Genomic DNA, 26,567 nt, shown 5'->3' with positions numbered 1-26,567 from the left:
TCCCCTGTGCCCTGTCCCTGTCCCTTGGCTGATCCCCGAGGTCATGCACAAACCCCCAGAGCCTGGAGGGAGCAGGGGAAGGGATCCCCTTCATTCTGAGCAGAGATTTCACCAACAGCAGAGTCCCAGGAAGGCTCAGAGAGTGTTTGGGGCTGGTTCAGCAAAGGGATGATGTTTTTTTCTAACATCTGTCATAACCTCTCCCGATGTAATGTTTGTATTTGCACACTTACACACACATGTAACTAATTACAGACACAGACATGTATAGATAATTAATGCTGATTGCACATAGGAGCTGCACCCTGCTTTGGCAGCACTCCTGCTGGGAGTGAGTGATGCATTGACTCAAACCCCTCCTTAGAATCCTACAACTGTAGGGCTATGGCTGAGCCTCCAGTAGCTGCACCAGCTTCCTGTCATTTATTCCAGTGCTGTAATATGTTGCCCAAAACTATGTTTAGTCCTGTTTCAAAAGACTAAAATGCTCTGCCTTGTGCTGCTTCCTGTAGGAGATTATACTGCAGTTAATCTTATCATTACTGAGCTTTTTTCTCGATGTTTTAATTTAATTTTTGCTTTATTTTTATTAACTGTCATCATCTGAGCACCCCTGCCCTTCTAGATCAGAGGCCTTGCTCTCCCCCACCTTTGCAGCCCCATCTCCACTGGCACAGAGTGAGGGTGAAATGCCCCTGTGCTCACAGGGGGCAGGAATAAAAATCACAAAGAGTCAGGGATTCCACATGGGTTCTTGGTGCTGCCTTTCTTATTCCTGATGTAGTGTGGAGTGCTGAAGCATTTCCCATCCCTGTCTCTAAACAGCCATCGTGGCAGCCTCGTCCACAGCACTGCTGGGGCTTTTCACTGCTGTCAACCAAACTTCTCGGAAAAGAGAGCACAACATTTAATTTCAAGAGGTTAAAAAGGAGGAGGAAAGCCAGTTCCAGGAGTTTCTGGCTGGCTGCTTGGGCTCTGATTGCCACAGCCTCTGTTTTCTTCCACAAAACAGGAATCGCTGTCCCTGCTGGGGAGCCAGGGCTTGTGCCTGTGCCGTGAGCTGGGCAGGTGCTGCCCCACGCTGTCAGCTCCTCAGCACAGGCTCTCAGGGGATAAAAACTGAATTAAGGGAGTCTGAGCCTAGAGGAACAGGGCTGAGAGTATTTTAATGGAGCCATTAGCTCCCTTTATCCTCTGGAGTCACCCAAGTGAAGCTTCTGAAAGCACCTGGAACTGAGTTATGGAAAACCCAGGAGAGCTCTGTGCACCCCTGGGAGCTGCAGGGACAGGGATCCATCCTGAGGGACAGGGATCCATCCCACAGGGACAGGGATCCATCCCACAGGGATCCATCCCACAGGGATCCAGCAGGAATAGAAGAGGCCAAGGCACTGCAGAGAATTCCTGAGGCAGAACTCCACCTGAAGGACGTGGCTCATTCCCCCAGTGCTCCCAGTGCTCTCCTGCCTTACCAGCATCCCAAACCCTCCCCGGGGCACTCCTGTCCCTGACCCCACACCAAACCAGCACCTGGCCCTGCCCAGCCGGGTCCTCTGCCAGGAACAGCCCCAGGACCCAGCAGAGCATCAGTGCTGTGCTGGCACTTCAGTTCAAAGCCTTCCCCCTCCTCTCATTCCTTGTGACTTCTAATAATTTTAGAAAAGTTCCTTTAAAGGAGATAAAACCAGATTCTTTGCACAAAAAGCAAGTGGAAGGGCATTGTTTTTTCAGATTTTCCTAGAGCAATATTAAAAATATCAAAGGAGCAACTCCTTTTCCTGAGCATTTTATTTCCTTTTCTAAGCTTTTTCTGAAGAAAAAAATATTTTCACTGATTTCAGCCTATTCTATCATAGATTTCCTCTCTTCTCACCTGGCATTGAGCTGCTAACAGCTGGCAGCAAATGATGAAAAATACCTTTCTCACATAGGCTTTGACTTCCCTCTACTCTTTCCAAAAGCCACCTTTTGCTTTCCTTTACCTAAGTAACACACATGGCTTTAGTGTGGAATAAAGCTCGTGGATAATTCAAAATACATCTCTCTTTAATTGGCCAGACAGACCAGATTTAATCAATGCCACTTGTTTAACCTAAACCTGTTGCTAATACACCTGTACCCAGCATTTGTCATTCTAGTCTAGGCAGCTTCAGGTGTGTGCATGAAAATCAGATTAATTCCAGCTAATGAATGCAAATTTCCTTCAAGATTTTGCTTTTTTAAGTAAAGAGGTTGCAAACATGTCACATCTTACATGTATTGTAAAGAAAATTCAGGAAATTAAAAATCACATTTAATTTATGTGTTGCAACATCCCTTGGACTCTGTAATATTTTAACGTGTTGGACTAAGGCAGAGTTACAAAGTCAGCACTCGTGGAGAGCTGGTGAACATCCGTGGCTGTGAACTGCAAACTGAATTCTGCTTTTAAAGGGAGGTGAATAAAACACCTTTTCCACATCATTCACCCATCCAGTCTATCTCAATATTTTGTTTTAGAACATTTATTTTCCTCCAACACTTGGAGTCAACTGCAGTAGATCCCCGGGTTTGGAGCCCAAGCTTTTTGGCTTTGCATTTGCCAAAAACGCTGTCCAGGGTGATTTTGTCTTTGTAAAGCTCCAAGGGCAAGGGAAGGCAGTGAGCACAGGAGCTGAGCATCAGCAGCCTGGGCTCTGCTCCTGGGTCCCTGAGCAGTCACCAAGTGACCTCCCCGCAGTCACTGCAGCTCCGTGCCAGCCCCACAGCCTGCAGAGCACCCGGCACGAGTGGGGCTCAACTCCTGGCACCCCAAAAAGCCACAGGCAACTCTGGAGTGCCACAAGTGCTGCTCCTGTCCCGGGAGCAGAGCCGGTGCCACAAACGCTTCAGGTGGAACAAAAGAGCTTTGGAACTCCCCCCTCCTGTGGGCAGTCAGGTGTGTCCCCTGTGTGTCCTGTGTCCCTGCCCTCTCTGGTTAAACCAGTGCTGCTCCCGAGCCTCAGCTGGGCGAGGTCCCAGCGCTCCTCCCCACTGTCCCACAGGGGCTCCTTGGACCAACCAAGTCTCTAAAATGGTGTGATGGTCTATTTTTGATAAACCAGTATGGCATTCCAATGCAATGGTGTTTTCTTTAGGAGTTCTATGTTAGAAGAAGCTCTCATTATTTTCTATTTTCGTACTTTAAATGGGCTTTGCTTTACAAATGTCAGAGGACAGATATGAAATGTACTGGACACAACTGCAGGTAGCTTCATTTGAGAACAACTTTCTAGAAGAACCGAGTTTCCTGTTGTCTTCTTTTGGAATTGTAGTGCATATGTTGAAACTTGTATATCATTTACAGTATTGAGTCTTGTGCCACTGCTGTACCTGATGTATCCAATCCGGATTAAACAGAGTATGTGCCACAAATACCCTCAGCATGCTGTCATTTCTTCTAAAAACCTTCTGGGAGGTTCCTTTGGACAACTCTGGGTGTTGACCTAGGCCACTCCAGTGGCATTTAAACACTGATTAACTCTTCCCTAGGAATGAACTCGGTGAGATGTCACAGGACAGCAATGATGCAGATACTGAAGTGCATCTCTTGCAGTGTCCTGTCTGTGAATGGTAAGGATTGCAAAAATTCATCTTGGAAACAAAATCCTGTCTTGGCTTTTCCAACTACACAGAGAGGAACTCCCTCCCTGGAGTCATTTGTGACACAAAGGGAGCAAGGCAGGAACAAAGCACAGAATGAAAAACTTTCAAAATTAGTGCAGAGGCAACCCAGGGTCAGCACCCCGAGCCAGCCAACACTCCCATCTTTTCCTGCTCCAGGACAGCTCTGTACAAGCCAAACAGGAAATATCAATTAGTTTTAGCACTAATAGGTAATTCCATCTCTAATTAAAGTATTCCTGTAAGTGTGGGAAGTCTGATACTGTTGCACCCAGAGGGACAGACCAATTATGATTGCTGCACATTTTCTACATCATTAAATCCTCTTCCACACAGCTTGCTGCACACCTTGCTATAGAAATGTTATTTATACAGTGTTAATTAACTGGATTTCAATTAGCAATACAGGCATTGAGATGCTCATTTCACTCTGGCACTTCACTGGGATGTAATCAGTGCCTGGTGTTTACCAAGAGAATCAGGGAAAATGGGATGATCACCAACTTTGAACAGACCACGGAGTCTCCCAGGGAATTCGGCTTCACCCAAGAGTCACGGGGAAGGCAGGGCAGGCAGGAGGGAGGGCAGGCCTGGCACAGGTGCCCAGAGCAGCTGGGGCTGCCCCTGGGTCCCTGAAGTGTCCCAGGCTGGACACTGGGGCTGGAGCAGCCTGGGACAGGGGAGGGTGTCCCTGCCATGGCAGGGGTAGAGCAAGATGGACTTTAACTTCCCACCCAAACCATTCTGGGCTTCCATGAAACACAACTGGGATTGCTTTGTATTTTCTCCTTTCTGACATTTCTTATCTGGGAATGGTTGCCTTTTATCATCTTTTTTTTTTTTACTTTGGATTGTAAAGATTCCAACTGAGCATCCAGCTGTCTTTCTTTTCTTTTTATTAACAAATTGTAACACCACCCCTGGACCTGTGTAAAACATTTACCAGACACAGCTGCTTAGAAACAGACACCATTTTTCTTCATCTCAAACACCACCTGTCTCTTGTCAGTCCTTTAGAGCAGCACTGCTGTCACAGACCCTGTCTTGGCCCCAGCCAGCAGCACCAGGACATCAGGCAGGACATCAATCCCCATCCTTGAGCAGCTCCTGCAGATAGACTGAGTTGATGTGGTAGGCATTGATGCAGCTGAAGTGCCAGCAGCTCCTGCTGTAGTGAGACACTGCTGTGTAGTAGCTCTGCCAGGCATCGTAGTAACACCTCCAGTAGTGCTCAGGGCTCCAGGCCTGGCAGGGAGCATCACCCCACGAGCTGCAGCTCTGCTCCTCCTCAGCTCTGCTCGTGGCAGGACTGCAGAACTGATGGTTGTGCCTCTTCTTGTGTTTAGCATTGTGCTTCAGGACTTTCTTTTTCACTTCATTGTGCCTTGGGGTGTGGGATTGCTCCCGAGGCCTGTGTGCTGTGGGACAGGAACGTGCAGGGCCCTGGCCCTGCCGTGCTGTGGGCACAGCACGTGGCTCCTGTGTGTCTGAGAGCACCTCAGAGCACGAGTTGTTGGCCCTGCTGTGGAAGGAAGCCCTGGAGGTGTCTGAGCCATCACTGTCAGCAGACACATCCCCTGCTGTCTCAGGGTGCTGTTCCATCTCTTCCCACTCCACATCCCCATTTCTGGGCAGCTCACCTTGCTCTCCTGGGCCTGAGTAACTTCTTAAAATCTCCACCTCTCTCTCTGACCCTTCTTTAATGAAATAGTCATAGTCTTCCACAAAATCTGAGAAGCTCCAGGGATTGGTGAGCTGGTTTTTGAAAGAAGACAAGCATGGAATTTTGGGAAGATTTTTTTTTAAGGCCTCCTCATCTGGAGCCTGAGTGCTGTGCTGTCCATCCATCCTGGAGACTGGTTTGACTTGATTCCTCTGTTCTGAGTGACAGCTGGAACTCTGGGGGGTTCTACTGCTTTTCTCTACATTTGCAGCATTTGTGCACTTCTTTATCTGTTTTTGCTTCAGAGTCTTTTTTGGCCTTTCTACAGAACAATTATCCCTCGGAAGATTAGAGGGAGGCTGAGCTATGTCTGAAAAGCCATTCTGGACAGGCTGCAGCACTGGCTGCTCTGGTTTAGGACACTCAGTGTCACAATTCACCTCAGGACCCATTGGTATTGCAGGTTTAACTTCCACCTCCCCATCTTCAAACTGCTCCATCATTCCAGGAGGGATTGGCTCTGCACAGAGGAGAAACAAGCAGCCACTCAGTCAAGAGCATCCTTCCCTCTGGAACTCACACAAGTCCCCAAGTGAAGCTTCTCAAAACTGCATCACCTGAGGGTCACAAACCAACCCCTTCAACTCCTGGGAAAGTTTAAAGAGCCAGAACATTTCCTTCATAGAAGGCATCAAAGGCTGCTCAACACAAACACTAAATCACTTGTCAGAGTATGAAGAACGTGGACTAAAAGCAAAGCAGCCCCAGCACAGAAGCCACACCTCAGCCCCCCCTGGGCTGCTCTGAAACTGTGACAGGAAACCACCAAGCCCAGCTGCATCCCCAGCACAGAGCCCACCTGGCAGAGGAAGGAGCTGCAGGTTGCACTTCTGAGCAATTTTCATCATGGTGTTCTCCTCCTCCCCACGGCAGCAGAAGGTGACAGCCAGCCCCAGGGTGCCTGTGGGGCAGAGCAGAGTGAATTGCCAGCAGCCCTGCAGGCCCAGGCTGTCCCTGTGACCCCTGTCCCTGTGACCCTGTCCCCCTGTCCCAATCCCTGTCCCTGTCCCCCCGTCCCTGTCCCAATTCCTGTCCCTGTCCCCCCGTCCCTGTCCCCACCGAAGCGCCCGGCGCGGCCGATGCGGTGCATGTAGGTCTCCCAGTCCAGGGGCACGTCCAGGTTGATGACCAGGTTCACCTTCTCAGCATCAATCCCACGAGATGTCTGCAGGAAGAGAGGAGGAGAAAAGGGCACTGAGAGCTTTCAATCAACCCAGAAGCCCAGGGAGGCTGGGAGGGAGCACAGGGGGGGTCATTGGTCCCAGCTCCCCAGTCACCCCTGGCCCTCACTGCCCACAGAGCAGCTTTCAGTTGCAGAGTAACTAAAACTGAAAATTATTTTTGAGCCAGATCACAGAATGGGCTGGGTTTGATGGGCCCTAAAAGCATCATGTCACTGCAGCCCCTGCCCTGGGGTGGTTTCTAAGCTGCACAGTGAGAACAAGTCACAGTCCATGGTGCTTTATCAGCACATTTATGTTCTCTCCAATTCCAAACCAAATCTAATCCTCTGAGGTAACTTTATGTGCAATATTCCTGCGTGCTGTGAAATTTGCAGAGCAGCTAATAAATTTGAAATAGAATCTGTAAAAAGCTTGTTTGAAAGTAGTAAAAGCTCACCAAGTCTGTGGAAATCAGAACTCTGCAGTGGAATTGCTTTAATTTAGCCATGGCATCAAGTCGCTGATTTTGATTCATGTTGCCTAGGAAGATAAAAATTAGAAGCAGCTTACATTTCTCATCTTTATGTCCCTCACATTCTAGAAAACACTGCTTTCTATCATCAGAAATAAATTAGAAACTCCTTCAAACATCAGTTGCAAATGAGCAAAGAAGGAACAAACAAAACTGGAAAACTCAGGTCACTCTTTACAAAAAAATTCTTTTCCTTGTAGATTGAGTCTTACAAGACCTATGAAGGTTCAAATGCTATTCTCAGCCATTTAACCAGAGGCCCTGCAAAGCAAGATTTAAGATATATTTTCCTACTTTAGGTCACACCTATGCACAATTTGAGTGGAATCAGAAAATTGTGACTGGGTTTACCTGCAATGCACTCTGCAGGGAAGCCTCTGGATGTCAGGATTTCAGCCAGATGTTGAGCCCTGAGGGAACACACACACTGAAAACTGGAAATAAAACCCCAGGCCTAACACCACCTGCCAGTTCTTAGGTTATTCTCTACAGCCAAGGATTGTATTCTGATATTTCCAGTATTTCACTGCATTCCTCAGGCTGTATTTCAGACCTGAAGTTTCCAGACTGCTCTGAGATCTCACAGGTCTCATAAATTCATCCACATGCACAGAAATTTATCCATGGTTGGCCATGACAACCACTGCTTTCAAACAAGCTTTGTCCAGGTGTTATTCCAAAGGTATTACCTGCTGTGCAAATTTGAGAAGACTAAGGCTTGGTTGAAAGGAATCTTGCTGAACAACTCCTGCAGGTGCTGGATTTTTTCCTCAAAGGTTTTATGTGGGAGGGGATGGGAATTCACGATTTTGTAGTACTGCTTCAGCCCTGAGCAGGAAACCAAAACAACAGATTAGGGTTTGCCATAAAAACATGCACTGAGTTCTGTAAACATGTGATACTGCACCTGAAGGAAAACTGCAAACAAAGACACACATAAGAACCTCCAGGAAAAGGTTTTCTTAAAAGGCTGAAATTTTTTGAACAGATAGAAAAGGCAGAGAGTTCCATCTGTCACTGGTATTTTAAAGATACAGAACCACAAACTGCTGTGAGTTGGAAAGGCCTTTGAAGACCTTCTCATTCAAGATTAACTACATCAACACTGGGAATCAATATTCATAAACTGAACAACTCAGACAGGGGAGAAATTACAAAAAATTCTGCATTCTAAGGCACATGTTTTGGTTTTAGCATCCTCCTCTTTATCCACTGCTGACTGTGCCACTCTCAGTTTTTATCTGCTTACCAAGGAGGCTGGGATCCGTGGGGTTCAGCCTCACAAACGTGGGCTCCCTCATGTACCTGGTGAGAGCAGCAGCCAAGGACTCGGGGTAGGTGGCTGAAACTGCCAACATCTGCTTATTGACTGGCAGGGAGGAGTAGATCCAGCTGTGAGACAAAACCACGGCAATTACTGACACCAGTGGACCTGAGCCAGCCACACAGCCATGACAGAAGTGCTCGGCCTTACTTGATCTGCTCCTGGAAGCTGCCCTCCTCCAGCAGCTTGTCTGCCTCGTCCAGCACGAAGAGCCTCACGCTGGCTGTGCTCAGGTAGTCCAGCTCTATCAGCTGCTTGATCCGCCCTGCAGGGGAGGGAAAGTGAAAACTGCTCCAAAACATGAACTGCAACAGTCTAACGATGATCTTCTATTCTTGAATTGCCTTTGATGACTCTTGATAACCCTGTCAATGACAGCAAAGCCAAGCCAGCTCTCCCACACCCCAGTTACTGAACTGTGGAGGATCACACGGGACCCAGACCCTACCTGGGGAGCCCACGGCTATGTGGCACTTCTTCAGCCTGCTCCTGTCCTGGCTCAGAGGAGTCCCTCCGATGAACACATGGCATTCCAAGCCTTCCATTTTTATCCCGATCGTGGTGATCACGGCGTGGATCTGCACGGCAATCTCCCTCGTGGGAGCCAGGATCAGAACCTGCGCGGCAAGGATTAAACGGGAGGATCGAAGCCGCGGGATGGCGCTGAGAGCTAAGCCCAGCTGATGATTCAGTGGTGATTTAGAGCTCGGTGTATCGCGGCTGTCAGTGCCGCATCCCCCCAGCACAGAGCGATGCTCTCTCCCGAAGCCTCCCCGCCGCCTCACCTGCGTGGCGGGGCTCTCCAGCAGCACCGCGTCCAGGGCGATGGTGGCGAACACGCAGGTCTTGCCGGTGCCAGACTTGGCCTGCACGATGAGATCTGCAAAGAGCGGCCACGAGCGTCAGGGCAGCCCCGGGGGAAACGCCGGCCCCGCGCCCGGCCCGCCCGCTCACCCAGCCCGCAGCGCCCCAGCGGGATGGCCTTCAGCTGCACCGGCGACGGCCGATGGAAGCCGGCCGCCTCCAGCCCCGCCAGCACGGGCGGCGACAGCAGCAGAGAGCCGAAGTCGGAGGGGCCGCCGGGGACCAGAACATCCCGCGTGCGGAACCGAAGCGGCGCCTCCCTGGGCGCCGCCATGTTGGCGGGGCGGGAGGGGAAGTCTCGCGAGAGGCGCCGCGGGGCCGCGGCGGGCCAGGCGCGGAGCCGCCGCCAGGGGGCGCTGCAGGCGAAGATGGCGCCGAGCCCCGCCCCGAGGAGCGGCCCCAGAGCCGCGGCCCCAGAGCCTGCAGAAAATTCCCGCAAAAAATTCCCGCAAAAAATAAACAGCGTCGTGTTCACTCAGCAAAGGGCAAACGTGTTCATGTGTGTGCGCGTTACTTGCTACCCTCTGCAGGCCGCTTGTTTTAAATCGTGGGTTTATGAATATCAACTTTTACCGGAGCACTTCAGAGGCTCTGGACATGCGGCTTCCATTCATTGCAAGGGGATTTGGAAAATCTCCACAGTGGCTTCTGCTGTACAAGCACATACACTGTGTCATTATTCTTACAGTGCCGGGCAGCCTAAATGAATTTTAATGGCCTTGGTGTATCACAGGCTTGGTCACGCCTTTGAAATTCTTCATATTCCTGATGGGGGAGAAAAGTCTGTCAGATTCTATCCAGTCATTTTTTATTATATTTTCCTGTGAATATCTGAGTACTAAATATTTAACCCTCCGGTTTGGAGAGGTCCCCTCCACCCCGGGGGAACACAGTGGGACAGTGCCCCAGAGCACAGGTAACAGCATCTACAGGCATTCCACTGTTCCAATTATTTTTTTAATTTTTAAGTGGATATTCTCATTGGTCCTCAAGGGGAAAGAGCCTCCAACATGAGATAATTGTCTCTGGATAAATCTGGGAAAGGAGACAGACAAAGACACCTGGACATAACAAACATTTGATTAAATAGAGCCTTTCATAACCCTTTTAAACTGATGTGATTTGAACAGACAAGAAAGAGCAGTGAGGAGGGACCGTTCCCAGGGGGAAGGGCAGGGAGGAGGTGACAAAACAGCCCCCAAGAGCCACTGCAGGAACTGCAGGAACTGCAGGAACTGCTCCCCTCGCTGTTTTTCTCACTTATTCCTTTTGTCCCAAGGTTTCATGCAAGGTGCAACACAACCCAGGTGATGTGGAGACAGACATTATTCTCTGTGGTGCATTAATGAGGCATTCAGACTCTGCACCGTCATTCACCGAGATGCTGCTGTTTGTGGTTGAATTTTCCTCCAGACACACTCCAAGCCGTCTCCCTGTGTGTGACACACCCTTGGCAGATTTGTTGTCCCTCTCCCGCTGCTTTTGGCCCTGACCGAGGGGGCTGTGTCACATTTTGGCTCCTGCAGCTCTGCCAGTCCATGCATGAAAGGTTTTGTTTAACCCCCATGCCCGGGGTAAACCTCACCTGCTGTGCTCCTCACCTTGTCGTGAGCTCTGTGCAGGTGCTGTGCCTTGCCATGAGTCACAGCAGAAAGTGGAATCTTCTCCTTCAGGCCTTGCTTTCCCTCAGTGCCCCCCGAGCTCTGAGTTCCCATTATCAGCCTTCACTTGTCAGCCCTGCCAGGAGGAATCTGCAGCTCTGCCATGCCATGGCTCTGCTTTTGCCAAAGGAAGTATTCCTTCCCCGAGCAGCCTTTGGAAATCTTGACATTTCATCTGAATACTCTGCAGGCAGAGTAAGTCCTGGGGAAGGATTTAGGTTAGTCAAAGAAGCAGCTGAGACATCCTTCAGAACTGGAGTATTACCAAAATAACAGGTTCTTTTGAAGGGATATAAACTCTCTAGCTTGGGGTCATAAAAATCCTTGAGGTTTTAGGACGTAGAAAAGCCTTGCTAGGGAAAACTCTTCCTCCCATATACACTGAGAGTGTGTTTTATTCCTCCAAGAAAGTGCTCACCACGTTTTTGTCCCTGCTACAAAGTGCACATCACATATTTGATTTTAGTTCCATGCTGGACTCGTTTTCCCCTGAAGCTGTGTATCAGTTACCAGCTTTAGGTAAATGATGTTCTCAGACACCTCTGAGTGCTGCTGCTGCTGCCCAGGGTGGGGTGGTCACTATTTCAGACTATTTCAATAGTCTGAATACCTGCAATACCAGGACTTGGTACTTGTATTAGATACTGCCCACAAATGGATCCATCTCCTCCTTTTGTTATAAACCTACTCTTCATTTCTAACACTTCAATTCTTGTTGTGACTCCTTGAAATACTGAGGTAAAATGCTCGTGGATAATTTGTACTGGCTTCCAGAACTGTTGTGTTGTGTCTATTTTAAGAATATATTCATTATAGATTTGGACATTGCTACTGCAAACAGGCACCAGCCTTGCCTTACTACTTTGCCTTCAAAGGATTTGTCTTTCAGATCTGCCAAGACATGGAATAATTCAGAGCAAATCTGGTTTACATAATATTTGAAGAATATTTGGAACGTGAGATAATGTCATCCTCCTCTCCCAGATGTTTTCAGATTAAGACAGGGAAGTTTCTCTGTTCTCTGCAGCACGTGTGAGTCACTCTTTGGAGTGTGGGACGTATTTGTGTTTACACTGCCATGGAAACTGTGTTTGCTCTGTGTACAGTAGGGCCCAGGAGAGTGAAAGGGCCATTGATCCCAGCACAGACAGTGACTGCACATTCACCACCAAAGACTGACTCTGAGCACCCTGCACATCCACTCACCCTCTGGGGAAAAGCTGCATGGCAAAGTTACCAAGGAGCAGCAAGTCTTGGGAGCAGCAGAATCTTCTGCATTTCTTTAGTACCTGACAATGTGTGGGTTCTTCCCAGCCAGGCTGGTGTGTGCAGTTGTCATAACTAATGATGATGATGGTGATGTCCTACATCCATCTATGCTCATTTCAGTGCCCTCCTGTGCAATGGATTTGGTTCCTTGTCAGGCACATCCTTCCCAAGGCTGCCCAGATTTCAGATGGAATCTCAAGTCCCCGGGGGAGGCACCACAGGCACATGCACGGATGCAGCTGCAGATAAAAGCAAGCAGACCTAAGGGATGGGGTCAGAGCAGCGATTTCAGCTCTGCAGACACAAATGCCAGTATTCCACTCCTGTTGTTTTCCTCCAGATAAATAAACATCATCCCAGTTTAATCTTAGATACCAAGATTTGCTAAATTATTTTTTCAGCTCGTATGAGCAGGATCTAGGTCATGAAAACGCAGTGAGCCGAGATGAAATGTGAAAGTTGTTCAGCACAAGGCAGCAGTGGCTGCACAAGGAGCTGCCCTGGTGCTCACTCCTGGCCCTCCAGTGCAGGCACAGCAATGTCAGGAGCTGGAATTTGGCCCCAGCAGCATTAAAAGTTTTTATTTTGAGGATGGGGCATAGTGAGGCTGGGGCATGTCAGAACTTTATATAGGCCACAAATGCAGAGACTGGATGCACTAAGTTAGACTTAATGGAAGAAACAGTCAGATTTTCAGGGGTATTTTTGTCTCTTTATGCACAAATCTTAAACCAGGCAAAGTTCTGACATTCTATCCTTACCTATGGTGGCTGGGTGTTTCTGCCCCAGTGGCTTTAAACAAGGATGGATGCAATTCAGGTCAGGCTGCAGCTGAAGTGGGAGGAAATTCTGAAAGGTTTGTCGTCAGTGTGCAAGAAAGTCAAAAGGAAAGAAAATTCAGCGCTAACCACGCTTGTTAGTTCAGCAAAGAGCAGTCACGTGGGAGCCTGGAGAAAGCAGATCAATGAACTGAAAGACAACAAATGAGATGAGCCCTCAGCTGTGAGGGGATGGATGTTTGCTCAGTCAGGAAGGAGCGAGGCAGTTCAGAGAAGTGGAATACTCCACTCTGAAGGAGTATTCTAATTTTTGCCCAAGGATCTCAGTTTTTCTTCTTATCCTGAAATAAACCATGGAGCTTTCTGCTTGAGGGTGTTTTATTCTTGGCTCTGTATTTTCTGGGAGATCTGATTTTCCACTGCACTGCACCATCTGCTCATGGTTTACACCACGAGAGCAGAAGGAGTGCAGGGCCTGGCATGAGGTGTCGGTGCTGCTTTGAACCAGTTGTCTACACGCAAGAGAAAAATGCTGCTTAGTAAGGAGATCCTACTGAGAAAATATTTCAGATTTTTCTCTTCTCTTGCAAGTTCCCAGGAGTTTGGAGCACATGAATATTCTGGTCTTTTCTTTCTTCTGTGCTCATGAACTCCTTTATCATTCTCCTGGGACAGGAGCAGCCCCGGGGGCTGGAAAATGGATCAAAAAGATGTCCTTAGCTGAAGCCAAAGAGAGCCTAGGAGCTCTTCCTGTTCATCTGCCAGAAGATCACAGAGTTTGGTGTCTTGCAAGAGGCACAGGAGCTTGCAGCATCTGCCACTTGCCTTGAACACGTGCAGGTGCCTCCTGAATCCTGGACATGAGCTGAGGGTAAAACACAGTGTAAGGTAAAAAAACATGGTTTAAGGTAAAACACGGTGTAAGGTCAGTTTGATCCTTCCCAGAACCACGGGTGTCGTTGGGTGTCATCTCCATTCTGCAACAGTCAAATGTGAAATCATCAGTGAAATTCAGGAGTGGTGCAGGGACCAGCCCTGGGTGCTGAGCTGGCCCTGGTCACCCATGTGGGGACACTGCAGGGGCCTGGCTCATTCCCTGCCCATCCCCTGTGCTCAGGAACTGCCCCAGCCCGGGGCATTCCAGCTCCTGGGCTCCATGTGGGGCCATCCCAACCCTCCAACCTTCCCCTCCTGCCTGGCTCCTCACGTTGCCATATGCTGGGACAGGCTGTGGACATCCACACCCCACCCCAGCCCATGGGGAACAGCCAGCTGGCCAGCAAATCCTGCCAGGTTTCAGCGAAAAAACCATAGCTGGGCTGGCTGGCTTAGGCTGTAAGAAAGACTCGAGACTGGCAAGTACCCACTGACACCATGGCATGGCTTGTTGAAGTTATTCACTTTTTGATAAGGTCATTTCTTTAATAAATTAATATCCTTACTGCCCCACATTCTACAGAGCCTCCAAGAGAGATGCTGATCCCATGCTGAACAGATGGGAAATGAGAGCCCTGAAATGAGCAAAGAGACAGGAAATTCTGACCCGTAGTAACCGAGACGCTGGAGGATCAATAAACATTAACTCTGGAGTGGTTCCCAAACACACGTGAAAGGGCAGATCGCAAATTTCCCATTTAAATTGGATTTTGACACAAAGGTCAGCTTTCAAAAACACCGAAACTGATTTCTATAATCAAACAAGCAAACAACCAAATCCTATTGCCTTCTATAAAAATTGTTAATAAAAATAAAGACGTGGAGAGGCAAAAATTTTAGCCAGTCTTTGTGAAATGCATGGGGGAAAAAAAGTTGTTATGTTTTTAATCCCAAATTTGAAAGCACAAAATAATACTTTTCCTCCTATCAAGTTCTTTAGCATTGCAGAGCAACTCAGACAAACCTTGTTAAATTATCGCGGGGGACTCAGCATTTATCATCTAAACAACACATTTTGCAAATAAGATGAGAATAATATTTATTTGTGAGAAACACTCAAAACTTCAAACCCTTTCAAATTCAGCGCAGTTATGAAGTCTGATGATCCAAAAGCGTTTGTGCTTTTTTCCCTGCTCGCCTGTCCATGTGTCTGGTGTCCTGTGGTGAGGAGCAATATTAGAGGCTGAGATAAAAGAATCCCGGTGTTCGAGGATCCGACATCCCCCGAACGCCGGAGTTTTCCAGGTGCTGCTGCGTGCGCAGCGCCTGTGGAACAGCGAGGGGAAACTGCTGTGAAAATAAACGCGATAAAGCACTTCCAACACTTCCAACATTTCCAACACTTCCAACACTTCCAACACCTCCAGCACCTCCAGCACTGTGTGCGGCTCCCCGTGTGCTGCCCCTCGGTACCGGACCGGGCCAGCTCAGAGCGTGTCCCTGTCCCTATCCCTGTCCCTGTCCCTATCCCTGTCCCCGTCCCTGTCCCTGTCCCCGACACCGCCACATCCCCGCGGTGCGGGCACCCCGAACCCCGGCCACAACCAGCCCGCGGCCAGGACAAAACGGGGCCACCGCAACTGGGTGGCTTTGCAATTTCTCCTGATTAAAGCCATGTAGGTTAATCCGCGCTTTTGGTGCGGTGGTCCGCGGCTGCGGAGCAGCGTGCAGAGCCCGGAGCACAACAAACTAAAGCAGCCAACTTCGGCCGGGAGCAGCTCTGGGCTAGCTCGGAGCAGCTCTGGGCTGGCTCGGGAGGAGCGGGGCTAGCTCGGAGCAGCTCTGGGCTAGCTCGGAGCAGCTCTGGGCTGGCTCGGGAGGAGCGGGGCTAGCTCGGAGCAGCGCTGGGCTGGCTCGGAGCAGCGCTGGGCTGGCTCGGAGCAGCTGCCGCCGCCTCCAGCAGGGCTGCGGGCTCCGGGGCCGGGCGGGGGGATGCGGCTGCCCCCGCCCCGCCGCCGCACACGCGGCCCCGCCGCCAGCGCCAGCGCCGCCCGCTGCGCCCGTACCTGCCCCACCGGCAGCCACTGCCCCCGGACTGCCCCGGACAGACACCGGACAGCCCCGGACAGACACTGGACAGACACCGGACAACCCCCGGACAGATATCGGACAGTCCCCGGACAGTCCCGGACAGATATCGGACAGCCCCTCTCGTCTCCCCTCCCCTCCCGTGCCGTCCCCTCCCCTCCCCTCCCGCGGCCGGGCCGTGCCGAGCCGGGCCATGGAGCAGCACCTGCGGCGCCTGCGGCAGGAGCTGGTAAGGGACAGGGCCGGGGGTCGGGACAGCCGGGGGGGACCCGGGGGACAGCGCGGAGGGAGCGGCCCGGGGCTCGGGGCTCAGCGCTGGGAGCGGGGCAGTCCCGGCTTTGTGTCGGGGCAGGTCCCGGTTTTGGGTCGGGGCAGGTCCCCGTTTTGGGTCGGGGCAGGTCCCGGTTTTGGGTCGGGGCAGGTCCCGGTTCTGGGTCGGGGGCACGTCCCCGTTTTGGGTCGGGGGTCCCGCCGCTCCCATCCCCGCCGCTCGGGGTCCGTCCGTCTGTCCGTCCGTCTGTCGCAGAGAAGCCGCGGGGACGTGCGGGGCTTTAGGGACAGGCTGCCAGCACAGGTCAGAAATCAGAGAAGCAGCCCAGAGACGGGTAGGAACAACTTTCTGGGAATGAAAAGGTTGTAAAGGGAGCGCGCTGGCACCTCCGGTACCCTGTGGAAACGCTTCTTTAATAGGAAAGCCTTTGTCACAAGCGAGCGCTGTTGTCGCCCTGCTGTCGCTCCTGCTCAGGGCAGCCTCAGTGCCGGCGCTTGCTGGGGCTTGTCCGCCAGCCCCAGGGCATTGCTGGGGCTCTGGGGCTGCCTGGGGTGGCTTGGGAGGAGGAACTGACACTTCCCAAAATAGGGTTCCAGTGGGTCAGGCTGGGAGCCTGCGTTATCCTGATAAATAGATAATGAGAACAAAAGGGGAGACGAGGCACAGCAAAGCGGGTGGGTGAAGTTTCTGAATGCGGGGAGTTCCCGCTTCGAGGGGATGGTTCCGGCTGGGCTGGTGCTCCCGGGGCTCTGTACCGTGCCTGCAGTGCACGGAGCATTGCTGTGCCCTGGAGCCCCCTGCTCCTCCAGAGCCGTCCTGGCAACACGGGCTGGCCCGCTCGCCTTCTACTCTCCACAAATGTGGCAGCAGTGACATTTAACCTGCTGGCGTTCCCTGTGTTTCCCCAGCAAACACAGGAGGTGAAAGACAAACTAAAACAAAGGAAAATGGGAGTCACTGGTGTGCTGTACTGTGAGTGTGGTGAATGAAGTGCAAACTGCAAACCGGGACATCTACAGAATGATCTGAGAGCTCTTGAAAATCTGAGTTAGAAAGTGAGGTGGGAGAAGGAATAACTTCCAGAAGAACGTCCTAACAATAAGGTTCCTAAATCAGTGTTTTGTCTTCTAACCAAATCAGTTTTGTTATCTGAGCAGTGTTTCTGTAGAGGAGCCTAAACATTGCATCTCTGAATCTAAAACATGCCAGTTTTGTAGTGCAGAATATAACTTCTGAAGAGTCAATATATTCAACAGAAAGGCAGATTCTTCACATGTAATGTGAAGAAAAATAAAATACTTTAAATGAGAAAATTCTGGCTTTGTTCAGTCCTTGCTATAAGGCAGGAACTGATTTTTTTCAATTGTAAAAATGCAACAGTTTTTATTCTATTAATAAACCATGATTTAGCCTGGCATAAATCTGTGTGAAGGCTTGTGTTAAGGAACTGGGAAGGGGCAGTTGTCCCCTTCAGCTGGGCGAGCTGAGACTTGGCTGACAGCAGCCTGGCTCTCCATACATTTGGTTTTCACCATTCAGCCGCATTAATTCCCCCTCCCACCGCCCGGTTTTTGTTATTCAAGCTCCAAAACTTCCTTTCACACGGGTTCTGCGGGGATCCCGGGCAGTGTGAGCGGGACAGAGCCGGGGTCACCTCTGCAGCTGAGCCAGCTGCAGGCTGGCTGAGAGCAGGAGCTGCAGCATTGAAACAGCCCTCGGTGCTGTCCTGAGCACTAACAGCTTGTAAAAATCACTTCTGTCCCTGCAGCCTGGAATTAAAATAGATTAATGTTTCTGTGCAGAGCAGCGAGCGGCTCAGGGACAGCTGGGCCCATCTGCAGCACGGGCAGTGGGAGCTGGGCAGTGGAGCTGCCCCAGAGCCACGGGCAGCAATGGTGACAATGGCTTTGGCCACTGCGGCCACTGAGCCACCGGCGAGGGGCACGGGGGAGTCCAGCCCCGAGCAGCCCCTGGATTTCAGAGCACCCCGGGCTGTGCTGTGCCCTCGCTGTGCAGGGAGGTTCTGCCAGGCTTTTTGGGGCTGCTCAGTGTCACATGGCAGGTTAGACACTGTGCCATTAGCACAAGTTTAGTTTGTCTCAGTGCAAGCGGCCTCTGGTTTGGTAAACCAGACTTTTGGCCAGTTTTGAGGAGGGGATTTTCTCAAAAAGCAGTGGATGTTGGCCCAGCTCCCAGTTCCCAAGGAAAGGTTATCTTCCAGTGCAACTCAATCCCCCACCAGTGTGAGATAGGAGAATTCCAGCTCTGTGTTTTCTTCCCCTTGCTTTGCTTATTAAAAACATATTTAATTGCTGGTGAGCTTGGCTGGGGCTGCTGGCCCCGTGCCAGCTGTGCCAGACGGGTCCGGGAGCAGCGAGGTCCAGGCGTGCTTCCCCTGCTCTTCCCATTTCCTCCGGGAAAGCTCTGCCAGGGCTCCCAGGACCAATCCGACCCCTGTCAGTCACACAGGGAGAGCTCTCCTGTTCCAGCCGCGTGTTTTCCATTGTAAGCTGATCGTTCCTGGCATGTGTGGTGTCCCTTTGATTGCAATTCATTCAGAAGCTTCCCCGTGCAAGCGCTGCGGCCGGGAGAGGCTCGGCTGACACAGCCATTCACGGTGGCACCAGGGCAGCTCTGCCTTTCCCTGTCCCTTTCCCTTTGCCTTTCCCCAGCTCTCTGCCCCTCAGCCCCGCTGCAGGAAGGGTTTCAGACCTTGTTGTGCTCCGGGCAGCCCCTGGGGATTGACGGGCACGCCGGGGCTGGTGGGAGCGTGCAGGGCTGCTCTGCGGCTCTGGTGGTGGAATAAGCTGAGCTGCTGCACTGCTGTCATCTGTCCTTGCAGTGGCAGTTGTGAAATGTGCCCCAGAGCCTGGGAATGTGCCACTCATGCAATTAATCCCCGTCCTCAAAGCCCTTTTGGCTGCACGGGCTGCATTGGGAATCTGCAAACGCCGTTCTGAGGCTCAGCTCTGCTCCCGAGTCACAGAACATTATCTCAGCTGGAAGATCAGATTTAACGAGAATTGGCGTGCTGGGGGATTGGCAGAGAGGAGTTTCATGTCCGTGCCCACGCTGCCCATGGCAGTGCCCCCCTGCACTCACACACCAGCACAGTTGGCTCTGATGTGCACGCTGGGCTGGGGGCTCCTCTGCAGTTTGAATAAATCTTTGTTTTCTGCCTGGGGACTGGCGATCCATGGGCAGATTTACCTGGCATGTTGGGTTTGTGTGGCCGTAGCAGAAAGGGGGCACAGCCACATTATTAGCTGTGCTTGTAACTTTACTTGATGTGTTTTGGTCTTTCAGATGAATCCAGGACATTTCTGTTGCTTTCCTCTGAGAGGAAAAGTGTTTAAGTCACCACTCTGACTTGAACTTTTAATGTTCTCCCTGCACATTTGTCATAAATGCATTGAATTACTGAGTTTGATAGAGTCTGAGTCCCTTCTTACATTAATTTATGTCCTGGCAGACAATGTTTCTTGCTATGAATATCCTGCAGGAATAGAACATTCGGTCCGAGTGAAAAATACAGCCAATTATTTCTCCTCTTTGTCTCACTCTGGGTCCTGTTCTGGTAACTGTGTCATGCTCTGAGAGGAGCTGCTGTGTTTTCATTCCTGCTCCCTCTGAAGGGGCAGCTCGGGTGCTCTGCAGAGAGGCACAAATGCATCCCTGAGGGTCTGGTGTCAGTGCCCCAGCCCCTGCCGGTGGGAACAGGCAGCTCCAGTGTCTGTCCTGGTCCAGATCCCGTCCTGGGTGATTTTGTGCTGCTGGAGGCAGTGCCAGAAGGTTGGGTGTTTGTCACAGGATCTCATTCCTTGGCGTTCCTGGGGGAAGGTGCAAAGGAGTGACTGGCAGCAGATGTCCTGTCATGGGTAACTGGGGAGGGAAGGCAGTCACAGGTTTTGTCCTCTGGGTTATTTCCAGAGCAGTCACCTAAAGATGAGGATGGATTTTTTCAGACTCTCAGCTTCACATAAATCAGGAATGTTAAAGAGCAGATTGCCAGGGCAGCAGGTCTGGGCTGAAAACTGACATTTCAACCATCATCTTCAGTGGCCAGCCTGTCCATCAGGGCCTGTGGTCTCTTATCCTTGGGTTGTCAGTAAAAGTCTGAAAATTGGAGTTATTTTTGGCCCATTTTAGCCTGGTTCATGAGAATTGATTTTTCTGATTTGCCTTTAAACGTAGGGAGTGTGACTGGGAAGCACAGAACAATATCCTTGCAGTGGGAAGGAAGGTGGATAATGGAGTGATGTGATCTTTCATGTTAACACCTGCTTAGGATCTATTTAAATTGTTGTGAGGGGGAGTCTCTGGTTCAGTTTCAGCATCCTTCCTCTTCCAGATGAGCTGTGAGCTCACAGCATCCTCATGTACACCTCACATACCCTGGGAAGACGAGAGCTAGAAGAGAGACTTGAAATTGTTGTGGTAAAATGCAAGGACTGAAAGACGAGTGCAGGCCCTTGGCATCCTCCGGGGGAAGGCACAGAGAGGTGGAAGGTGGAGCTGGAGAGCAGCTCTGTGTGAGCTGTGCAGCAAGGCTGTGCCAGCCTCTGCTGCTGCTTGCTGGAGATTAATCCAGTTAGTGACCCAAAGGAAAACACAGAAACAATATGGTCAGCTCAGCACTTCTAAAATAATTTCAGTCTCTATTATGTCATCTGCTTTAAATACCAATTGTTTGGTGCTGGCCCTGTTGTCCATCAGAACTATTATTAAGAACTATTTGCCATTTGTTCTTTCCTGTCCTCTTAGCAAAAACTTCCTCCCTGTGCATTTCTTTACCTAAGAGCTGGACATCTGTCTTCCTCCTGGTTGTGACAAACACGCTCAGGGCTCTTCTCCCCAGCTCTGTGCTCACTGAGCCGGGGTGTCCTGGGCTTCTCCTTCCCATCGGCACCACCAAGCCCTGCCGGGCAGCCAGATGTGTGGGTGGGCTGGGGATGCAGACAGATGTGGCTCCAGGAAATCATTGGAGCTGAGAGCTCGGTGAAGGGAGGTGTTAACAGAAAAACATCAGCACCCAAAGGGGCTGGGAAAAGTTCCTGATTTACCTGGGAAGGGACAAGGGAAATCTCCCTGATCTGTAGATCTCGGGTGTCTGAGGCAGAATTTGATGAAATGCCAGTAACTGCTGGAGGAGGTTCCTTGGGTCAGGCTCTGCTCCTGCTGCTCCTGTTAATCAGTGCTGGAAGATCACTGATGGAGCAGCTCTGTGAAGCTCTGTGGGTTATTGTTTGGGGAGGGAGGGGATCATGGAAAGGGTGCTTTCCAAAGCACTGGTGCCTTTCCAGTAAAAAAACACTCTGTATGTGAACTCTGGCAGTTTTTTGTTTGGTTCCCCCCCCCATGTTGAATATTCCCTGATGATGATTTGAAAGTGGAGTTTTGAATTTTGCACTTGGGTTTTCAGTGCAGTTTTTGGGATGTGTGTGGTTAGAATGAGCTTTGCTTTGGAGGAGCACTGAGGCAGAGCTGCCTGGCCCACACCTCCACAGGACTGAGCCAGGGAATTCCTCCCATCACAGTCCCAGGCACTGAAGGGGAGCACAGCCCTGTGAGTACTTGTCTTGCTTTAAAAGGCATGAGTTGGCTTGTGCAGAATTAGACATAAAACTTTTCATGCCAATTTTTAGAGATTGCAAAAGTTTCAGGAGTAATGAGATCCAGTTTGAGGCACTGCATCCATTTGATTTCCAGCCCAGTCTGCTGAACTCTTTGCAGAATCCCTTTTGCCTCTCACAGACCAGGTAGTTCAGTGGTGACCCTCTGCCAGGGAGGTGATCTCTCTTTGCTGGACACTCTTCCTTTTCTGGAGAGTCTCAGAGAAGCCAGTCTGAACATGGGAGATCTCAGCAAGGAGGAGAGGCTGGCAGACACTGGGGAAGGTTTCTTTTCCCTCCAGAATTTTCTTTCCAGGGTGAGTACTCTTAATTGCAGGTGGGTGGAATCCAAGCCCCGCAGGCTGTTTGGTCACCAGGCAGTGACTTCACTTTGGGCTGGGCTTCCCTCACTCTCCAGTTCTGTAAAAGACTGAGCAGATACCATGAAGAGCAAAAGATAAAGCAGAGGGGGTTGGTCTGCTTCATTTTTTAACTTGCACAACCCGAAATTACAGCAGGGTTTGCCAGCAGAGTTAAAAGTCTCAGGGTGTTGAAAACTCTGGCGCTGCTGGTGGGATTGACATTGGCAGAGGGGCCCTGAGGGTGACACTGACCCCTGCCAGGGCAGGACAGAGGAGCCACAGCCCAAAGCCTCAGAGCCACAGCCCAAAGCCTCAGAGCCACAGCCCAAAGCCTCCTGTCCTGCCTGTGCAGATGCTGGGCTCAGCCCAGCCATCCCCATCTCGCTCATCCACAGATGAGGAACATCCCCTCTCCTTTCCCAGCCGTTCAGGCTCCCCAGGCTGCTGCTGGCACCTCGTTTGGCAGCCCCAGCTCCTTTGTTCAAAGCTTTGGGCTCAGGTCTGTTCCTGCCGGGCTTTGCCCATGAAGAACGAGCAGCCCAGCCCTGCCAGCCCTGCCAAGGAAGGGTTAATGCTCCCTGGGTTTGCCCTGCCAGCCCAGCAGGGCTGCCCCATCCTGGGCAGCTCACAGAGGCCATGGGGACGGGGCAGGTGCCCAGGGTTGGTGCCCAGGGTTGGTGGCCAGGCCAGGCCAGGACCCTGCCCTCCCCATGCTGTGATTACTGCTCCAGGGGATTTGGTGGCAAGTGGCCAATGAGGGGCCAAGCTCCTCCAAATCCAGCTTTTTCCAAAGCCCCAGATAAAACAGACTGCCATTAATAAGGCAAGAAGGGTTAGGACGAGCAGCATTACAGCAGGTCTGGAGAGGGGAGGTGACAGTTCTGTCTGAGGCTGGCGAGCATCTGGTGAGCCCAGCTCGGTGTGGGAGCCAGGAGCAAGGTGAGGCTGGAACTGGGACATTATTTGCACGTCTGCAGCAGGAGTTTATTTGCTGGTGTTCAGAAATGCCATAGCTGGAGGCTCTGGGTGGTGGAATCAGGAAGCTGAGCACAGATTTTCTGTATCTTTAGCTGTGTGCTCAAAGGTGACAAACAAGTTTCTTGAGAGAAAAGCTCTGAAATATGACAGTAACCTGCTGGTGAGTTGAGTTTTAGGTTCTGGGGTTTGAAATGGGGATTTGTGGTCACAAACTGTTGAGCAGTTTCCACTTAGAGAGCCGGGTTTCTGATGGCTGCTCTTTCTCGCTGCTCAGCTCCACGTACAGAGATGGAAATGGAGCAAGAAATTGAACCAGCTTTGTTAAAATGAAGGAGATGTAGAAAATAAAGCTTGGTAATGTAAAGCTGAACATAAGAAAAAAAGAAAAAGCTGGCCTTTTCCACTCTAATCTTGAGATCTGTTGCTGTACAAAAAGCAGTGATGAGCCTTTTAAAGTGTTGGTGGCAGCTGAGGCTTCCCTAGCCCAGGTAATCTCCTGTGCAAACCCCTCAGCCAACCCTGCTGTGCCTCCCCTGCCCTTCCCACTCCCCTCCTGCTAAAATAGAACAAGGGGCAGCTGTTGGAAGTGGAGCCCATTTGCTTTCTGGGGCTGCTTTGGGAACACGATCCAGATCCTGCGTGAGAGAGGAGAAAGCAACAGAGCAGAGGAGAGGGGGGAGTTGGGAAGCTCCGGAGAATTACTTGCTTATTTTAAGCCTGGTGTAGGAAGTTCAGTCTTTGTAGTGAGGTTGAGGGATGAGGCAGAACTGCTACTAAAGGTCCTGGCCTGGGAATTAAAGAATTCCTGGTTGAATGTAAGTAATCCTAGAGTTTGTTGGTTGTTCTGTGCAATATGTCCAGTGCATTGAAATGTCTTTGATTGTGCTCTAGTGAGAGGTGCCTGAGCTGAGGCCCTTGAGAGCTGAAGATGTGTTATGGAGAAACAATTTAATTCTTCCTGGGGTTTATTTTTAATCTACTTGGGCACTTCAGGTGAGGAAACGAGGCTCTGTTCTGGCTCCTGATTTCAGCTGGAGACAGGGCACAAAGGACTCAGAAGCACAAGAATATTCTAAAATACCATTCATAATTCCACACCTTGGGCTTCTGCCAAGCAATTAATGGAGACTCAAACTCTTTATTTTTGTTGCCAGGTCAGACAATCCACTTCTGTCAGCTCCTCTTAGAAAACTCCTAGTAAGCTGTGAGGAAAATCAGAGAGCTGTTGGCTGAGGTGGTCAGTGCAGGTGGGATGGGTGGCAGGAGTGGCCAGCAGGGAGGGGATGGTGCAGGAACCTGCTGAGCCCTGCCCTGGGGACACCGTGCACTGCCCTGGGGACACTGTCCTGTCCCGGGGACACCGTGCACTGTCTGGGGACACCGTGCACTGTCGCTGTGCTCTCTCTCCGCAGCTGTCCATGAAGGAGGTTGGTGACGGGCTGCACGAGCAGATGAACTGCATGATGGGCGCCCTGCAGGAGCTGAAGCTGCTGCAGGTTCAGGCAGCCCTGGAGCAGCTGCAGCTCTCGGGGTGCCGCAGCCCCCCGGAGCAGCGCCCGGCCGAGCCCCAGGGACCCTGCCCCGTGCCAGGGCCGGCCCCATCGTCCCATCCCTCTGCAGTGGCACGGAGTGAGCGCCCCGGGGACAGCCCCTGCTGCTCCCGGAGCCCCCCAGGGCAGGACCTGTGTGCCCCTAAAGGACCTTCCCCCGTGCCCGGCGGAGCGGAGCACGGCCAGCCCCGTGGCCAGGGCACGGCTGGGGGGTGGCCACTGTGCCAGGAGTGCCCGGGATGTGACGATGGCCACGACTGGACATCGTCCCTGATGTCCCAGAGCAGGAACCGGCAGCCGCTGGTGCTGGGGGACAACATCTTTGCAGACTTGGTGGGGAACTGGCTGGACCTGCCCGAGCTGGATAAGAAGGGGGAGAAGAGCGAGGGGTCCCTGGCCAGCAGCAGGTCCCAGGAGCTCTGCAGGAAATTCTCCCTCACCGCCAACATCTTCAAGAAGTTCCTGAGGAGCGTCCGGCCGGACCGGGACAGGCTGCTCAAGGAGAAACCCTGCTGGCTCCCTCCCGAGGACAAACAGCCCGACATCTCCAAGAGGTCCAAAAAGATCAGCAAGCTCAAGGGGACATTTTACCTGCCCCTGCACGGGAACCTGCAGAGCCACCACAGCAAGGCAGAGAGGTGTCCCAGGGCAGAGAGCCGCAGTGAGCAGCCCAGGACGGGCACCAGGAAAGTCCCGGACTCCAGAGACTTCAGCCAGGCAGGCTTTGACATCAACACGGCCGTGTGGGTCTGAGCCCGGCCCCCCTGCCCTGCCCTGCATTCCCACAGCCACGGGAGCTGCTGGCCACGCTCACCTGCCCTGAGACTCCTGAGATCCCCCAGGGACAGAGGGGATCTGCACAGCTCGGGGCTTCCCTGTCCTGCGAGGAAGTTTCTGGAGAAGCACGGCTCCAGGGACTGCCTGAGCAGCAGCCCCACGTGGGGAGACCTTTGGGGAGTGGCAAAAATAACCCAAATCCTTAGCAGCTCTAGGGTGAGTGGTGCCACAGGTGAGCAGCTCCTGGTGCCAGGCCCGTTCCATCATCTCCAGCTCAATGGCTGCAGCACAAAATCCACGGTGTGCATGTGTGTGTATGAGTGTGCAAATATATATATATATATAGTTTTGTTAAAAAAATCTATTCCTGCTTGTGTGCACTTGAAACTGAGTTATAAACCAGGCATCCCAAGCCTTGTACCTGAAGCACTTGTTATTTAAATGGAAAGAAACATTTGAATTTATAAGACTTGAACAATTGCTGAGTGGGGGGCTAAACCCCCAACCTTGGGGGGGATTTCCCCCTAAGCTGCATCCCTGGTGCTCTCCCAGCATCTCTCCCTCCCCTCTCAGTTAAACCAGGGGGACACAAGGCTCCCTTCAGGCCTTTGTGACCTGGGGGTCTCGGTGGGTTTGCCCCCCTCCCCTTGTCCCTGTGGATCACTCCAGGTACAACACTGCTGAAGTTTATTGTTGGATTTTCACCCAGATGCAAAGTCCAGTCCCCGTTTCTTGTTGTGTTCCCTGTTGCTGTTGTGCAAACCTCGTCTTGACAGAACCAAGTTCTTCAGTGTCCGACTCTCCAAGAGTTTCCAATAAAGTGAAATTGGTCTCGTGTCTGCTCTGGGACACCCTCGGTCTCTTCTCTCACTCGGGATTTCCTTGGCTGTTCCAGCTGGGATCAGGCACTTTGGGGAGCAGCCAGAAGAGTTTCCATTCAAGGAGGGGCCGTGAATCACAGCAGAGCTCCCTGCCAGCCCAGGGCTCCTTCAGCCTCCTCATCCTCATCCATCCTGCCTGCCACGGCACAGGCAGCGGGACCAAGGTTTGGGGGAGAAAGGGAAGAGCCCCAGAGCTGTGGCTCGGGGAGGGGACA

The 26,567-nt window shown here is 51.5% G+C and overlaps 2 protein-coding genes across 2 annotated transcripts; one reads left to right on the top strand and one right to left on the bottom strand.

Annotated features, from left to right (window-relative positions):
• Nucleotides 1–4,521: 4,521 nt before the first annotated feature.
• Nucleotides 4,522–9,544, bottom strand: DDX20 (DEAD-box helicase 20). The gene is made up of 11 exons (XM_014892341.2): nt 9,339–9,544; nt 9,170–9,264; nt 8,833–9,001; nt 8,535–8,649; nt 8,310–8,452; nt 7,750–7,888; nt 7,412–7,470; nt 6,986–7,068; nt 6,425–6,530; nt 6,165–6,266; nt 4,522–5,825 (listed from the first exon to the last, which is right to left on the bottom strand). The coding sequence occupies exons 1-11, from the start codon at nt 9,520–9,522 to the stop codon at nt 4,726–4,728; spliced, it is 2,295 nt and encodes a 764-aa protein (XP_014747827.2). The 5' UTR covers nt 9,523–9,544; the 3' UTR covers nt 4,522–4,725.
• Nucleotides 9,545–16,114: 6,570 nt separating this feature from the next.
• Nucleotides 16,115–26,320, top strand: INKA2 (inka box actin regulator 2). Its single transcript, XM_014892342.2, has 2 exons — nt 16,115–16,150; nt 24,557–26,320. Exons 1-2 carry the CDS (start codon nt 16,115–16,117, stop codon nt 25,445–25,447), a joined length of 927 nt encoding a protein of 308 aa, XP_014747828.1. The 3' UTR covers nt 25,448–26,320.
• The last annotated feature ends 247 nt before the right edge of the window (nt 26,321–26,567 follow it).

The sequence above is a fragment of the Sturnus vulgaris genome, chromosome 29 (assembly GCF_052056855.1).
Source record: "Sturnus vulgaris isolate bStuVul1 chromosome 29, bStuVul1.hap1, whole genome shotgun sequence".
NCBI lineage: Eukaryota > Metazoa > Chordata > Aves > Passeriformes > Sturnidae > Sturnus > Sturnus vulgaris.
Note: the sequence above shows the minus strand (reverse complement) of the source record. Positions and strands in the feature narration are given on the sequence as shown.

Excerpts from the sequence above, each read along its gene's own strand:
- DDX20 (XM_014892341.2), bottom strand. The coding sequence starts at position 9,522 with ATGGCGGCGCCCAGGGAGGCGCCGCTTCGGTTCCGCACGCGGGATGTT. Across the intron at positions 9,002-9,169 it reads TGGAGAGCCCCGCCACGCAG|GTTCTGATCCTGGCTCCCAC; the intron begins GTGAGGCGGCGG and ends CTTGCCGCGCAG. Across the intron at positions 7,471-7,749 it reads TTCTCAAATTTGCACAGCAG|GGCTCAACATCTGGCTGAAA; the intron begins GTAATACCTTTG and ends GTGTTCCCTCAG.
- INKA2 (XM_014892342.2), top strand. The coding sequence starts at position 16,115 with ATGGAGCAGCACCTGCGGCGCCTGCGGCAGGAGCTG. Across the intron at positions 16,151-24,556 it reads GGCGCCTGCGGCAGGAGCTG|CTGTCCATGAAGGAGGTTGG; the intron begins GTAAGGGACAGG and ends CTCTCTCCGCAG.